The 16,198-nt window shown below is 38.8% G+C and overlaps 1 protein-coding gene across 4 annotated transcripts; it reads left to right on the top strand.

Moving 5' to 3' along the window:
* Nucleotides 1-4,512: 4,512 nt before the first annotated feature.
* On the top strand, nucleotides 4,513-16,178 carry LOC146463301 (QRFP-like peptide receptor). 4 transcript variants are annotated; one of them, XM_085084515.1, is made up of 2 exons: nucleotides 4,513-4,591; nucleotides 13,303-16,178. In XM_085084515.1, exon 2 carries the CDS (start codon nucleotides 13,459-13,461, stop codon nucleotides 14,683-14,685), a length of 1,227 nt encoding a protein of 408 aa, XP_084940641.1. In that variant the 5' UTR covers nucleotides 4,513-4,591; nucleotides 13,303-13,458; the 3' UTR covers nucleotides 14,686-16,178. The 4 variants fall into 4 exon arrangements, with proteins under 4 accessions (XP_084940641.1, XP_084940643.1, XP_084940640.1 ...); XM_085084517.1 differs by lacking the exon at nucleotides 4,513-4,591 and adding an exon at nucleotides 4,622-4,761 and having other exon boundaries at nucleotides 13,305-16,178; XM_085084514.1 differs by lacking the exon at nucleotides 4,513-4,591 and adding an exon at nucleotides 8,187-8,716.
* The last annotated feature ends 20 nt before the right edge of the window (nucleotides 16,179-16,198 follow it).

Consider the following 16,198-nt stretch of genomic DNA (forward strand, 5'->3'; position numbering starts at 1 on the left):
GCGTGATAGTTGATGAGGGCGAAGCCCGAATCAACTATCACGCATAGAAATCGAGAGCGAATAATCTAATTGTTTTAGTATAAATCTACTAGTCGTTCAAAACTAAACAAGAAAATTATCTATTTCCTCATCGCAGACACTTCGAAAACGCGACGAAGCGGCCGCCATTTTGTTGAAAACCGCTACTCACTATCTATCACAGAATAGATAGTGAGTAGCGTAGCCAATCAGAGAACGGCATTCGTGATAGAACACTAGTAGATTTATACTAATTAATGATAGTCGATAATAATTAAAGCGCGCGTGCTCGTTTGACCACCAACTATCATGCGCTATCATCGACTATCATCAACTATCATTCATTTTGAGCGTGTTCTAATTCTTCATGATAGTCGATGATAGTTTTCCCGTTTGACCACGCGCATGATAGTTGATGATAGTTCTTCAGTCAGCTGTTTTCTCCACCAGCGCTCTCAAGATTAATTTTCAGTTACTTCTTCCAACAACTGAAGGAAAACGAAGCAGGCAGCTGCTTTCTTTCACCGCGAAAACTTCATCCCTGCGAAGTTTCGTTTGTGACGTTGACACTCGGCAGTAGCTGACGCTAAAGGTTCACGGTAAACTATCGTCAGCTATCACGAGTTTCTTTGAGCCGTTTGACCACCCGTTTGATAGTTAATAATAGTGGATGATAGTTTTGACTATCATCAACTATCATCGACTATCATGTGCCGTTTGACCAGGGCTTTATGCGACAACTTTGATGTGGTCGGTTAGTTTCCATTGATTTTGATGCTACCATGAACCAAATTTTGCCTGGCACTTTTGCTCAGGAAACGGAAGACAAAATACTTTTCGTACTATAATTTTATTTTCAGCTCATCTTATTGTTTCTTTATTGGTTCTGGTTGCTTTTCGTTAAATTATGGCGCTTTCCTGAAGTTTTGGGGAAATCCAGAAATCCAAGCTGGTCACCATTTGGAAATCGTAACGTAATTACCGCGTCATATGACGTCCTCACTTCCCGTTGTGGACTTCAAAGAAAACATCTTTCGACGTACTATGTATGCTCCAAGTCTCATTGTCATATCTTTTATACTTCTGAGGTTATGCCTCCCCCAGACCCCAGGGCCCGGTTGTTCGAAAGCCGATTAACGCTAATCCCCGATTAGAAATTAACGGAGGTTTTGACGTCGCTCATTAAAAATGTTTTAGAAAGCTAATTTTAAGCAAACGCTAAAGAAAAGCCTAAATAATAATAATAATAATAATAATAATAATAATAATAATAATAATAATAATAATAATAATAATAATGGTTTATTAACAGATCCACTGGGTGGCTCTTCCCTGTTAAATTACAACAATTACAATTACAAAATAAATCAAATTAAATTAAATTAAGTTATTTACAAATTATACAGCAGAAAACAGGATTGACGGAAAACAATTACAGTAAAACTAACTAAAGGCTTTGTACTCTGTTTCTCAAAAAAAATCCTTGAGAGTCTTAAAAAGGTTCTGTAATCTTTACAGTTTCTAATAGTTTCTGGTAGATTGTTAAATAGTTTCGACGCATTATCTTGGAGAGTGCCATTTTCGATCGGGACCGCTAATCTAATTGAATTGCTTGAGCGCAGTTCCTTGGGGCATTCCTGTTTTATTATTTTGAGGAACAAAAATCTTTTTGAAGAGTTTCATTGATTAGCAATTAAACTCGAATCAAAGTTCGCGTTAACCCAGGATTAGGTTAATCGGGCTTTGAACAACTAGGCCCAGAAGACAAAAAAGTGCCTGGTCTAGGTAATTAATGGCGCCCATGAATACTGGTTTCATATCCCATGGCTGCTTAGCCAATCAGAACTCTGGAATTACATTATCCTATGATCTTCTATTTCCTGGTTGACTCAGTAAACATACAAGTGGTTTAGTGACTGTCGTCGTGATTATTAGGTGCTTCAGTTAAAATTTGCAAGAAAGCTAACTTAATAATGGAGTAAGTCGAGTAAAAATAAAATAAAATGTCCGAACTAAGTGATTATCTAAATTGAATAAGTAAAATATGAAGACTGATACACGGCGAAACAAGTTACCGTTGTAATAAAATATGATCATGTACAAAAACCGTAAATAACATCCAACGCAATAAACTGCCCCACAAAGTAACTGAATAGATGATCCTAAATGATTTAGTCACTGTGACGCAAGTAATTAATTAAAGCAAATAGATTGAAAATTTACGAGTTTATTAAATGTAGGTTGCTTCACGAAGATTTGATTCTAAAGCAACTTATCGTAGTCTAGGTAGTTAGAATGTGGTTTGGTCTTCAGTCTGTCCTTTAACTTAGTTATCTTCTTCAAACGATCCCTTGTGCTTCCCTTCATCGATTAGCTTAAAACATCAATAAGGGGATAACCTTACCTTTTACTCAAGTTGGGAAATATTGCAGAAGGTTTTCTAATCGTAATTCAAGTCGCAGGCCTTTTGCACCTGTCATTTGTCCCCTGTAACGTCGAGATAGACTGACTGTAGAGACGTTTAGATTCTAGTAGGAGTACGATTTGACTTCAATTAAATTTTCAGCCGAAGTACTAAGGGACTGGGCAAAAAGTATAGGGTAGGGTAGGCCGTAGCGGAGAGGGGCTGGGTCATCAGTTTTTGATCCCTTGGTAAGGGATGGGTCGTGCAGTTTTCAGCTACCCATGCATGGGGGGTGGGTCATTCGTTTTTTTTAAGAGGAATAGGCACGCATTTATCTGCCAACCTGCAGGTGAAATTTCACTTGAAAAAAAAAAGCATTTAAGCTTTCTCTGAGAAGTATGCGGTAGATCAAGACCTGGTAGTGAAATACAGGCATCACTTTGCAACCTTAACATGATGACACAAAAGAGAGAAAGAGGAAGAAGGGAGAACGCAGAAAGAGAGAGTACGGTATCCTAGGAAGCTTCATTTTACTTTTTGTGAGCGACAAACTTGACAAAGTTTTTTTGAACAATGACAGCTAAGCCCTTTTGTCATTCCAAAACGACAAGATCACCTACGTTTCGAGGAGACGAAAACTGTCTTGTTTTCGCCACTACGCCGGCAAAATGACGACGGCTATCTCATTTCCCGCCAAAACGACATGGGTTCACCTGCACACGCTCTTTGTCTATTGGAAAAACTCGTGGTCATATTCAGTCGTAGTAGTACTCGAGCTAGAATCTAAATAATTGAAATAACAATGCTACTAATAGTAGTAGATAAGTTTTATAAACACAGTATCAAATTCATAATAAAATATGCTCTTCCAGCGAGCCGTGCGTCTACAAATAACGTATGAAAACTACAGTTATAACTAATTAATGCTATGAACAATATGTTAATACTCAAATTATCGTTTAATATAGATATATAAAAAAAATGATTTGTAAACTGCTAAAAATATCTCAACAAGAAGAGAGATTACAATAAGGCTATTGTGCTTCAGAAGAAAGGCTTTTCCAGAAAGTAGAACCTCGAAATCAGAATGAAAGTTGTGTTTACGGCCCTTTGAAAATGGTCTCGGAACGAAGAGCTTATTAGTCGGAACTTCTTAGGTTGCATGCCGGAATGAATTTGGACGAGGTAAGATAAGATCATACTTTGACAAGCCATAGTATGTAGCACTCTTTTTTGTCGTTTATGTTAAGGTTTGATGTTATCAAAACTTTTCATTGGCCTTTGTTATTGCCAACAACCAGTCTTTGCTTCCAAACATGTCTGCCGACTACTTTTTTTATGTTTACAGTCGAGGAAAGATCAAATTAACGTATGTCGCTTCAAATCTAAAGATAAAAGCCGAGGTTTAGGAAATAAGTAAGATAATTGATTTGTTAATAACGCTATCTGTTTCCTTTGTATGACAGAGCTGGAGGCTATTTGAGAACACATTTCAAATTTTTTTTTTTTTTTTGTGCATCCTATATAGAGGGAAATTAAAACGTATTGTTTGCACGGCTACAAAAAGACCGACGACACTCACAGAATATTTGGTGACGTTTTCCCGTTTTGGTCTTGCTGTGAGCCAACTTTGTTCTAATGTTATGTTTTTTCCTGTGTTAAGTTGGCTGAAACACCGAGACAATTATGAAATGAGTGCCAAGGCCGGCTTGTTCTCATATGATCCGCGTGTTTTTAGCTGATGTTTTTGGTTTCACGTCAATAATCATTGTAACGAAGTAGTTATTGAGGATATGATGTTGCTAATTTTATCGGCCGAGAAGATTAATAATTTTCAAAGTATCATAACAGAGCATAATTCAATAATATAATATCTCGACATAACGAAAATAAAGAAATGATGTCAGAGAAACAAAAGAACTGATTTGGCGGCAAAATTAGTCCACGGAAAGAAAAGATTTAAAAACTAATTTACTGCGCTGTTTTGACGGCTGAAAGAAATATCCGGAACTGACATTTCACCCAAATATTTATTATTTGTTATGCTCGGTTTCAGTGAGTTCATTTTCCTCTTTCAGTAGTACATACAAACACACCGAGACCAAAATAACACGGAAATCTTGTTCCTTAATGAAATTTTCCCTCCTCCAGTGGTCAAGCACGTTCAAGGTAAGTTCCTACTGACGTGTGTTGTTATCACATTGTGGGAGCGCTCGAGTCTGGAAATGGGTTGAATAATCGCTAAGCCGAATTGGCCAAAATCATTTAACCGGTTAGCTGAAAAACGCCATGTTTTTTTAACTGGAAGCTGAAAGGGAACGGGACGCCATTAATTTAAAGTAAGTGATAGCTAAGAAATGGCAAAAAAATTTTGCTATCTGATAACTGAGATTGCCTCGCCACTATCCAGAACACGCATCATAAACGGCCAGTAATTATTTTGCTCACACATTCACTGATTTTTTCCGACCAAAATATGATACTGAGAGTATTCAGTACAAGTACAGAGTATCACGGATCCTTTTTACTACGCTCCGAGGCTCGGCGTCCATGCATTTGAGTTTTGGTCCAAAGCTGTCGTTTACAAATGAAATAGCTTACTGTGCCCCCGGCTTATTTTAGTCTCATTGTCAATTCTTCAGTTTTCTGCTCAGACCTACCGACATGTACAAAAGCAGAGAACCGAAACCAGAAAAATTGTCGGTTTAGCTTTTATTCATCTGGTCGGGATAAAACTTGATACTAGACAAATTGGATGAAAGAGGCCTATGAAGTAACATACGACAGAGAGGAAAGAAATCTAGAGCCAGAGAAAAGTGCGAGCTAGGGGCTCTGGTGATCTAAGTTATAGCGTTTTCCGATGGCCGATCTTTAATCTTCACTTTCATTCGTATATACCGACCGAGGGAAAGGAGGATAGTTTGTGAGGAAACTGAAAAGTGAAAACGAATGTTTGGTTTTATCAACCGAGTTGATACAAAGCCGACGTTTCATAGGTTAATCCTTGTTACGTCCTCACGAAGCGGGGAGGGCTGGATGGCGCAGTGGTGAGAGCACTCGTCCGGCCCTCCATTATGGCCCGGGTTCGATTCACGGACTCGGCGTCATATGCGGGTTGAGTTTGTTGCGCACGGTTTTCGTCTTTACTCCGAGAGGGTTTTCTCTGGGCACTCTGGTTTTTCCCTCTCCTCAAATAAACTTACATTTGCAAAATCCAAATTGATCTGGTCAGGCCAGTGTTCTCCTACTACAAAGCGCATTTGATCAACTCGTCATGGAATTATGCGCTCGATACAAATTTACAAATTTAATTTGAATTTTCAGTTAATCTACGAAGGGTTAACGCTCGAAACGTCGGCTTTTGTATCGCTTTACGGTGGCCACTGATTTACCTCATCAACCCAGTTTATGAAAACTAAACATTCGGCTTAATGCCGAGGATCGAGGCGGTTCATCCGATGCCTAACTATTTGAGGGCCGGTTGAGTTTGTCCTTGCATTGCCAGGTAGTATAGTGAAAGAAGTCATTTTCTTGATAGTCGAGAGGGTGAGATTCATGATGTGCGAGTAAGTGAAGCTGCTGGGCAAATTAAGCCTACTCATGCTGTTTGAATGGTTAACTCTTTTCTGCTCCTTCACTTCTTGGCTCAGCCCCTTTCGACTTGGACTGCTCGTCATCTCAGGTCAGACTGAGACAATCACAAATACTAAGAATAGAAAGTAAATGGGAATTTCAATGTCACCTCCACAAAGTGAGAGCCGGTCTGTCTTCAAAAGCCCGAAACTGATTGCATGGCTGACACCACGGCACTACGAGTGCTTTCAGTTCCCCAACAAATCAGTCAATTATCACTTTCAATTCATTTATCATGCTATGCGCTCTACAGCCATATGTAGAACCAAACCCACACTATTGTAAGACACTCTCTTGACTCAACAGAGAGACACCAGAAATCTTTGGGGTAGCCTCTTCTTCATTCTTAAAGGACTGGTTCTGCAACTCGACGACAACAATTCTACAACTACTCAGTTCCATTCTACATCTACTCTACAAGTAATCTAAGACTATTCTACTCAATTCAACGTCTTTCCTACATCTTTACTATAAGCTACAAGTATCACTGAAATCACGCCTTACTTTATAGTGTGCTGTAAACATGTTTACGACTGTAATTCAACCAAGGCCAGATGGTCCCAACCAGAGATAAGAATTGGTTTTGCCAAAATACACTAACAGGAAAGAACAACACAACTCTTCTAAGGAAATAGATAGAAAGGGAAATCCTTTTGATAAAATCCTTAAGTGTTTTGCCTTTGATTTTAACCTTCGAGGACTTCGAGGAGGCCCAAGACAAGGTTAAAGAAAATAGGCAAACCTGTCCACAGCACAGCTGTTAACTCTAATTTTTAAACAACAGGAAAATGTCAAATAATCTGGAAAATATCCATCAAAACTATCGAAAGGAAATAACAACTCTATTCTAAAATTAAAGTCGAAAACACACCCTTACATTAGCTTCACAACACTATTTATAGGCTTACAGAAATTCTTCTCAGTCTTGATTTAAACTGATATCAAAACTCTAATGTCTAACTCGAATGTCTGCCATCAAAAGAGATCATGGTTTGATTTCTCTTGTTATCGGTAAAACTCCCCAATTCTCGCACGACTCAGAAAAAAAGAAGATACCAGCAAGTCTAAGGTGAAGAGAAAGTTTCTCAATAAGGATGAGCGGTTTCCTTTTTGCTTAGTTATCTGTCCACACGGCAGGAAACGGGAATAATTAGTAAATGGACGGGATGAAGATTTTAAAACCTCTTGAGTATCTGCTGTCATGATGAATTAATTGGTTGTCAATGGGATGATGTCATTTAACGGTTAGTCCCATTTGTTTCTACTCATTTAGTTGTTTTCTTTCAGAGTAGCCGACACTGACTCAGATAATTTCTGTCCATGCTGTTTTTGGAGGCGTTCTCTGTCTTTTCCGATGCGGTTTGTTTTCAATCTTTCCTCAGTCCTTTTCTGTCGTCCTCTTATCAAGTAAATAAATCAGCTCTATAGTAAATACCGCTAATGCCGCTAATAAGCCATCGGCTTAACATCATAAGCCGTTTTGGATAGGCTTATGAACGGAGGGTGGAAACTTTTAAAACAACACGAACTGAAATAACAGAGCAGAAACTTAGACTTTTCTCTTTATGCTCATCTTCGCTATCACTATTAAAACAGTTTTAATGTCTAGTTCATAGTCCTTCTTGGTTCTTATTACTGTTGTACACTAACAGTGACCTCAGTAAGCCATGGAACAATTACGTTAATGCTTTTTGACGAGATAGTATATTCTTTTTGAATAGATAAACGTATTGTTTCGTAATCTTTCCAAACATATGACAGCCATATCATTTCCGTGGTTTTAGTTTAGAATCTTCGGCGTGGCCGTGCTCGTTGGACCTCCAGGTCATGACTTTTTAAAATGGCTCCACTCCTTTTTCGACCGGAAATGGTTGGACCTTTCGTAGGCTTGAGAACTATCTATAGGTTTCGAAATGCCCTTTACTGCTTCGTCTCTCAAAGGGTCGATCATCTTCAAACAAATTGCATTTTTCAGATAATAGGTCCCTGTCGATTGCTCCCCTGTGCCTCAGTGAAGACATGGTTAGGACAGGCGGGCAGATGTTTTTTCAGCTCATCAGGTTAAGATAAAAGATCCTTATTATATTCTAGCTTTCTCCATGACTAATTTTGCTCCTTTATTTCAACGGCTTGAGGTGAAAGGTCTTTATCACTTTTATCCTAGCTCAGCCATCGCCATAGGCGATTTTCACGATCATGATTTTATTTTAATACAACTACCAGAATCCTCTTCGTTTTCCCTTCCTTGTTTAAATTTTGTTATCCCACTGAGGTTTAGATAACAAAATCCCTAATTTGCATGAGAAAATAGCAAACTGAGGATTTTGACGCCATCGTGAAAATTTTTGGTGTGGCTCTTTTGCATGCATGACGGCTTTCGGGACGTGAAAGTGCGTCTCGGCCGCCAGACAAAGCCGGCAAGCGAATCACGAACTTTATGAAAATCATAATCGAGTGCCATATCCCCTAAGTAAAAAGGCTTGGAATTTCGAATTCACCGATAAACGAAGGAAATCCGGAGTCGGTCAGCGCCTGATTATCACTGGCAGACAGCGGGTCGCATGGCATAGGCCTGGCTCACAAGCTGGTTCCATGCGGTACACATATTGACAACAGTGAAGTGAATTCAGCTCGTACAGCCACATCTGAACGGGTTTTGCGGTAAGTTTCCTATCAGTGACTCGTTGTAGCCTGAATATGAAGCCAACACAAAGTAGATAAGATAGACACCATCCTCAATTGTCATTTCAAGTATGTTTTCCGTTCGCAGTAGGGATTCACTTGACCTAATTTGGAAGCCTCAGTATAAAATTATCACAGCCACGACAGTTTTCAAAATGAAATTTCTTTGTCATTTGGTATTATAAATTTATAACACGCCACGTTTTTCCGAGCTTGGCATCGAATTGAACTAGTAACCGAATTCATTTATACAAACAGTGAATAAACTTCAGCCATTTATCATCCAATCTGATCACGGATCGTCGGGAAGGCATAAGCTTCATCAGAAACGTCTACACTGTACCGTGGAAACAAAGCGACTCTTAACACAACAGTAATTTTGACAGTTCACGACTATATAGGTGTATATAGACCGATTAGTCTTACTTTTTAATGTGAGAAGGCATTTTCGAACACAGTAGAACTGAGTGATGGCTCTCCAAAGTTGTCTTACAGCTGGGAATTAACTAATCATGACTAATCCCGGTGTGATTTTTCTCATGCACCGGAGATTGCTGTTTTCGACATTCATTCAGCTGTGCACTCCGCTTTTGTTATTTACCTCAGACAAACAGCATGGAACAAAAATGAAATTGTAACATCACCCCGTTTTCATTTATTTGCTTTTAGAATTTCGAATCATTTTAGTTTGATCTGTTTATCACCGCCTTGTCATGTTCACTTAACTGTTTTCTTTTTCAATTTTCACTGAAAATAAACCGACTTATTTTTCTTTCTTTCAAGTTTTTTACCTTTTTGTTCTTGTGATTAGTAGCAAGTTTTTGCGTATTGTTGTCAGTCAGACACTATTACGGACCCATGACCCGCGGCCTGCGGTGTAGTGACGATTTAAAGCATTTGATAATTGAAATTCATTAATTATTTCTTTGTGACCGGCGAGGAGCCAGAGCCAGTTTTCATTTTTCACATTACAGCTCCGCGGGGAACAAAGCAAAATGCCACTAATCTTAATAAATCTCGTCAACAACTTTGTGCATCCATAATTAAACACGAACAAAACAAAATAAGGCAGAGTTCGGCTGCGTATCTATAACGTAGGAGGGAAACTGATTTTCACTGGGTACACAGATGCAGTTTTGTTTATTTAGTTTGTCCGCAGTGTAATATATTTGGCGGTCGCGGATATGTTATTAATTTTCATATTTTTGTCTCAGAAATGCGGCTTCCTGTTTAAAGTAATTTTAAGCTACTTTGAATAAAGTTTTTGATGTAACAATTTTGAAAAGTTACCGCGGCTTTATCTTGGAGCTTCAAAACATGATAACAATCGCCGGGAAGGCCAAGATTTTATGTGATAGTTAACACAAATCTCTACAAAAGAACTCTGTACATTAGAGATCGTTCATGATCCAGCATAAGGTAAAAGACCAAAGCCTTTTTTTACCTTATGTTTTACCCACGTTTTAATTGCAAGAAGTGTTCAAAGTGAATAGTTTTAAAAGTGAGCGAAGTTTCACAGTAAGCTAGAGATTCAGAGCTTCAAAGTGCGCCGATATTTTTTTTCGTTTAGTTACATCACTCATCGATATCTTTTTTCGACTTGTTATTTATTTTAGTTTCAAGGGTCAACATATGGATAGTAGTTTAGTTTACTTTGTGAATGTTTAACACGCAGTTGGATAAAATGCGAGCCCATTTTGCACCCTTAAAAGGCAATGCAGTAGCGGCAATAAGATGTTATTTACCACAGGAGTAATTGTTCACAACAAGCTTTTTTTTAGAGGTTCCCGATTTAATTAGTTTTAAGTAATCACGTAATTAACGGATTAGCCTTGAGCAATAAGTTCTATATATTCTGATAAGGGCCTTCATTTAATTTTAATTACTCGTGCCAATAACGACTTGGTTCGTGACAGATAAAGCAACAATTTTGATGAGAAAACAAGGTGCAATAAGTTTTTTTTAGAAAAGCTTAACAAAGTACACATTTAACAAGTTGTTGCAAGAACTTTTAATCTGTAAATCTGTATATATAAAGGGAAATAACAAATTCCAAAGTTTTCCTCAAGGGATAATGTTTAATTTATTCACTGGAAAATTGGTGAGCATGATATGCCTTGAAGTTTTAAACGACCAAAGGTCAAATTGTCTGAATATAGATTGAAAAACAAACGTTTATGATAGAAATATTGTTAGTAAACTTTCTTCTGACAGAAAGGGAGAAAGAAAACCGCAACTTTTACTTTCAACAATAAAAGCTTTGAGAAGAGTCCCACGAAGCATGCGCAGAACAACCAAATAAACCAATTGTACGTAATATTATGTTTAAGATAATAAACTGTATTGTTTATAATTTCATGTTTTTACACTTCTTCTGATTCTTGTCAAAACCTAAAAAGTATCTCGTTTATTTTAATTAAGGTCTTTTGGTTCTTCGTGAATGGAGATCAGACTGATCAAGCCTTGCCGGGTTGAGAATTTCAAGCATAGCAAGGCATCTTTGGAACATAAGTTAAAACAGCTGCAGATAATACCGTCAATGTTTTCATTACTTTAGGCTATGTTGAATATAAGCATTTCCTGACTATAAATATGCAATATATGCTGCGGAGACCTTCACCAATTAACAGAATTACTGAAAAGAAAGGACAGACCAGCTTTTTATTCCGAGCACAGTATTAATGGTATACGCAGCTCTGATTCATGAATGCAGTCGTTGCCGTTGGGAAATAACAAAGTTTTTAATTTTTCCACTCTCCTCAAGTGAGGGCAATGGAGTTTCAACAACGAAATAGGCGGTATGTCTTATATTTTCTGAATTAGTGTATAGTGCATGTTTTGTTATTTGTGTATTTTGTGTTTAATTAAAAGCGTTTCACTTACTGAGAATCGGTTAGAAATCAATAAAATCCGCCTTCGATCGAACTCCATCTTGAAAAATACGATATAATATAGTATGCCGAGAGAGGCGTACACAGGTATTATTTAATGTTTTTCTAATTTTAAATTCATGTTAGCTCTGTCATACTGTGACTAGTGATTTAAATGTAAAACAAGAAAAATTAATACTGAGACTGAATGTTCTGTTAACACTTATGTATCAAGCAAACTGCGCCAAGATATCGAAGGATTAATGTGGCAACAAAAAGTCTAGCATGTAAAATCTCGAGGAATTATATCCATTAAACTAAATCGCCTCAAGCTACACCATAGACGTTCTAATTAAAATGAACTAATCTGAATAGTATTTTTCTTGACCATTCCTAAGGGCTTAAACACTTTTTTTTTTCATGTCGAACTTCACGTCGGCGTTCTCCGATCCGTTGCCGTTGTTATCCCGAACGCAAAAGTCCATCACACAACGTTTTCTAAATTTTCACTTGCTTCAGATGTCCGCCGATAGCCCACTTCAGTTAAATGATGACCATTCTTCACTTTCCTTCCAAAGGTGGCTCAAAAGTTAAAAAAAAAAAAAAAAAAAAAAGCAAAATCACCTCATCGAGGGTAATAAACATCACCACACTGAAGTACTTCTCAGAAACTTTCACTCTTAAATGGTTACACTTTTAGATTTTATCTACAGACCAAAACATTGAGCAACCTTGTACAGCACTTATAAACAACACAACACCACAGGACTGAGTACTGCTCAGTAGCTTTCATTTGAATGTTCACTTCACACTGGAGGATTTTATCCACAGTCTCAAAAGCTACAACCACCTTGTACAGCACAATAACAGCATCACAGAAAAGTACTGCTCAGCAGCGTTCAGATGAATGGTCCTGACACTTTAGGATTCGTCTGCAGACACAAAAGTTAGAACCACTTTGTCGTGCATAATAAACAGCACCACAGGAAAGTACTTCTCAGTAGCTTTCATTGGAATGGTGACACGTTAGGGTTATATTCACATAATCAAAAGGTAGAACCACTTGTACAGCATAATGAACAGCACCACAGCAAAGTACTGCCCAGTAACTTTCAGTTGCCTTGTCACACTTGTAAATTTCATCGGAATACACCAAAGTCCCGGGCATGAAAAGAGAGTTTTTGCATTTAAAAAGGTATTTATCATGAATGGCGAAAAGGAGAGCAGTAAAGCTATTAATGTGAAGACATGGGGCCTCATCGGACCACAATACTGAAATATAAATGAGAAGATTATCGACTTACTGGGCCAAACTGATAAAATTCAATGCAGTTATTATCTTCCATCGATTGCACCAAAGTAAATAGCAGGGGGTTAACAGGGGCCACAAAGCCACCTGAATGGCTTATTCTTAAAGGTGTTCAACTTAAATGAACGTGCTAAAATGATCTTTCAGTAATGTAGCCACGGCATAATTAATATTTTGTGATTTAAAATTCACTCGGTATGGAGGTTAGTGAGATTAATACTGACATATTCGACACCTCCGTTAAACTCAATTATCAACTCATCGCTAATTGTGGGATTATTGCTGTTTCCTTTTCCAACAACACCGATAATAAAATAGATTTGCATTTGAACCACCAATAAGCGGCGTTAGTGGATAATCTTGTTTCGTTCTTGTCATTTTTTCAGAGCGATTGTTGATTGGAAATAATTGCACCAGACGGGAACAGCGGATTGCGCTCTGTGAGTGGTGGAAAAGGACCATTACAAAAGTTCTTAGCAATTGGCATACTACTGACTAAAAACAGTGCTCTTACACTATACAAGTCGAGAAGGAGATTCAAAATGGATGCTGTTGATAATGGCAACTCCACGGGAAACGAAACAAGCGATTTGGTTTGTCCTACTCACCAAGAAACAGTCGCGACTCAAATCACGAAAACGCTCGCTTACAGCATTATTATTCTTCTCTCACTTGCGGGCAACTCAATCGTTATAATCACAGTCTGGCGGAACATGAGTATGCGAAGCGTCACAAATCTTTTCATCGCTAACTTAGCCGCAAGCGACTTGCTAATCACGTTCCTCGGTATGCCTAACATGATTACACAACTGTATCTAGGATTTAAGTGGATTTTTGGTGAGGTTCTTTGCAAACTCGTTGTGTTTTTTCAGAGCGTGTCAGTGGCAAGCTCCATCCTAACTCTTCTGGCGATTTCGTTCGATCGTTTTTGGGCCATTATATTCCCTCTGAAGCGGCGCGTTTCATTCTTCGCTGCTAGACTTATCCTTGGAGTGATTTGGCTGATATCTTTACTGGTCATGGCGCCATTCCTGTACGCTCAAAGAGTCATTGTTGGACACCAGGGTTATAAGATATGCATCGAGGACTGGAGTCCGGCATTTAACCCTGTTACTGCGCCAAAGGACTATACATTAGTTTTGTTTGTAACGTTGTATGTCTTCCCTTTACTAACCATGGTCGTGATGTACTCGGTTATTGTCTCCAAATTGTGGCGAAGGCAAATACCGGGTTTTCGCTCGAGTCGCGACGAGCTAAGGACTCGAGCCACGAGGAAAAGGGTTGTAAAAATGTTAATCGCCGTTATATCGCTGTTTTGCGCCTGTTGGCTTCCACTCTACGTTTACCAATTTATTTTCTTTTTTGCATATCACAAAATGCCATGTTTTGACTCCTCGTTGAATTTTTATTTCATCTCCCTTTACTTAGGACATGCCAACTCCGCTATTAATCCATTTTTATACGCATTATTTCACCGAAAATATCGTCAAGGGTTCAAAGCGGCTTGCACTTGTTCCACCATCCCCGCTGACAATCTGGCGTTCAGTCGGACGTACAGCCGGCGCAGAAGCTCCTCTAAGATCACGTGGTTGGGTCGATCTAACAGATCTACGATGACTGAACGTGGCCAGCAAAGTGAGCGGAAACGTAAATTCAGTTCTATTGTCATGATGGAGGCAAACATATCCTTGAGGCGTAATTCTATCAAGGCCCGCAAAACCCACAAAGAAACAGCCCTTGGGGCCTCACCTGGAGCGAAGCCTGCCTAGAAAGCGAGGGTAGTCTTTTTAGTTGATATTAGCTTTCCGTTGCTTCCAGCCTAATTTTAACGCCTGTATGGAACAGCAGTTTATTCGCAAAATGTGAACGCGTCCTCTCTCTCGCTCTCCTCTCCCCTCCCCCATACTGCGTTCCTTTCGCTCTCGTCCCAGGATGCGCGCGGTCAAAAAGCGAAAAACACACAAAAACCCTAACAGGTCGGCTATCAGATGGGAATCACCACCGAGAGTCTTCCACGGTGGCGCCTCCTCCCGCAGCAAAAGTGCAGCCAGCGAGACAGGCCTTACAGTTACACTCATTTTATATAAGAAACTTTTTTATAAGAACGGTCGAGGCAGAACTGATTGCTAAGAACGTTCCCAATTAAGCTGAGACTAAGAAGTAAAGCATGGTTCGTATTAGTTTTCGGAAATACTATACCACGTACGAGAACAAGCTAAACATGTTTCAGGCTCAAAACTTGAGAAATGTAAGAACATTCAGTTTTGGTTCAGTCTTGGCCGCATAATTAAACTTTGTTATTAACTGAAAAAGAGTGTAAATCATAGAAAAATTAAAAGTAGCAGCATAAAGCCATGCGAGACTTTCCGGCTCAATATGGAGATTAGTTTTGATTACAAGCCTTAAGCTTGTTATAGCCTCGTAAACTGGCGCCATGTGGTCTCCCTGGTAGTGGTTCATAGATGGTAGATGTGTGACGCTTCCCTGTTTTTCTGTAAAGCGAGAGCTATACTAATCAATGATGCAAACATTTTCCCAATCAATGGAATCGTTAGGCGGCTTAATTTCCGTCGTTCACTCGGGGCCACCGTGGACCTCGGCTTGTAATCAACGCTATGCAATGGTTGGTGTTGGGTCGTGTGTGCAAAAATGGCCGATTTACAGCTAGTGCGAGTCAAACACTGAGTCTCGTATCCTCGAGTCTGGTATCCAATCTCCCTCCTGTTTCTCTGATGCATTCCGCGTCGCAGTTCTCAGATTTGATGTGATAGACTACACCACTCTTTTGCTCCATAGGAAGGCGAGTTTTGATCACACGAGGTGTTCCGAAGGATGGTAAGGGATGGTTTATAAAATAGACTTGGATACAATTAAATCCAATGGAGAAAGATAGCATAGGCCTTACACATCTAACAAAATCATCCATTCCATGATCTATGAACCAGCGACCAGTTTAGAGGCTAACTGAATAAAGCTTCGTAATCTAAATAGTCTTCACATTTCGAAGCCTAAAGCCTTTTGTTTCCAGCTTTCGAATTTACCGCTTATTTTATCAGATAGAAGAAGTATATTATATAAAGAAGAACTTCAAGCGCTGATAAATTTATTACTTTGCTCCTTAGAATGAAAATAAACATTTATGAAAGGAATAAAAAATAATGTACATTTAAACAGAGAAGTAGTTTTTTTTAAGGCATACTCTGGGTAGGAAGTACGAAATGAGAGATTTGAAGAAAATAATATTAAAGTTTGCCAGTGATCAGTCTGGACTCTCTACCTCAA

The sequence above is a fragment of the Pavona decussata genome, unplaced genomic scaffold (assembly GCF_977016875.1).
Source record: "Pavona decussata unplaced genomic scaffold, jaPavDecu1.1 SCAFFOLD_179, whole genome shotgun sequence".
Classification (NCBI taxonomy): domain Eukaryota; kingdom Metazoa; phylum Cnidaria; class Anthozoa; order Scleractinia; family Agariciidae; genus Pavona; species Pavona decussata.

What these genes read in the sequence shown, in the direction of transcription:
- LOC146463301 (XM_085084515.1), top strand. Translation starts at nt 13,459, where the DNA reads ATGGATGCTGTTGATAATGGCAACTCCACGGGAAACGAAACAAGCGAT.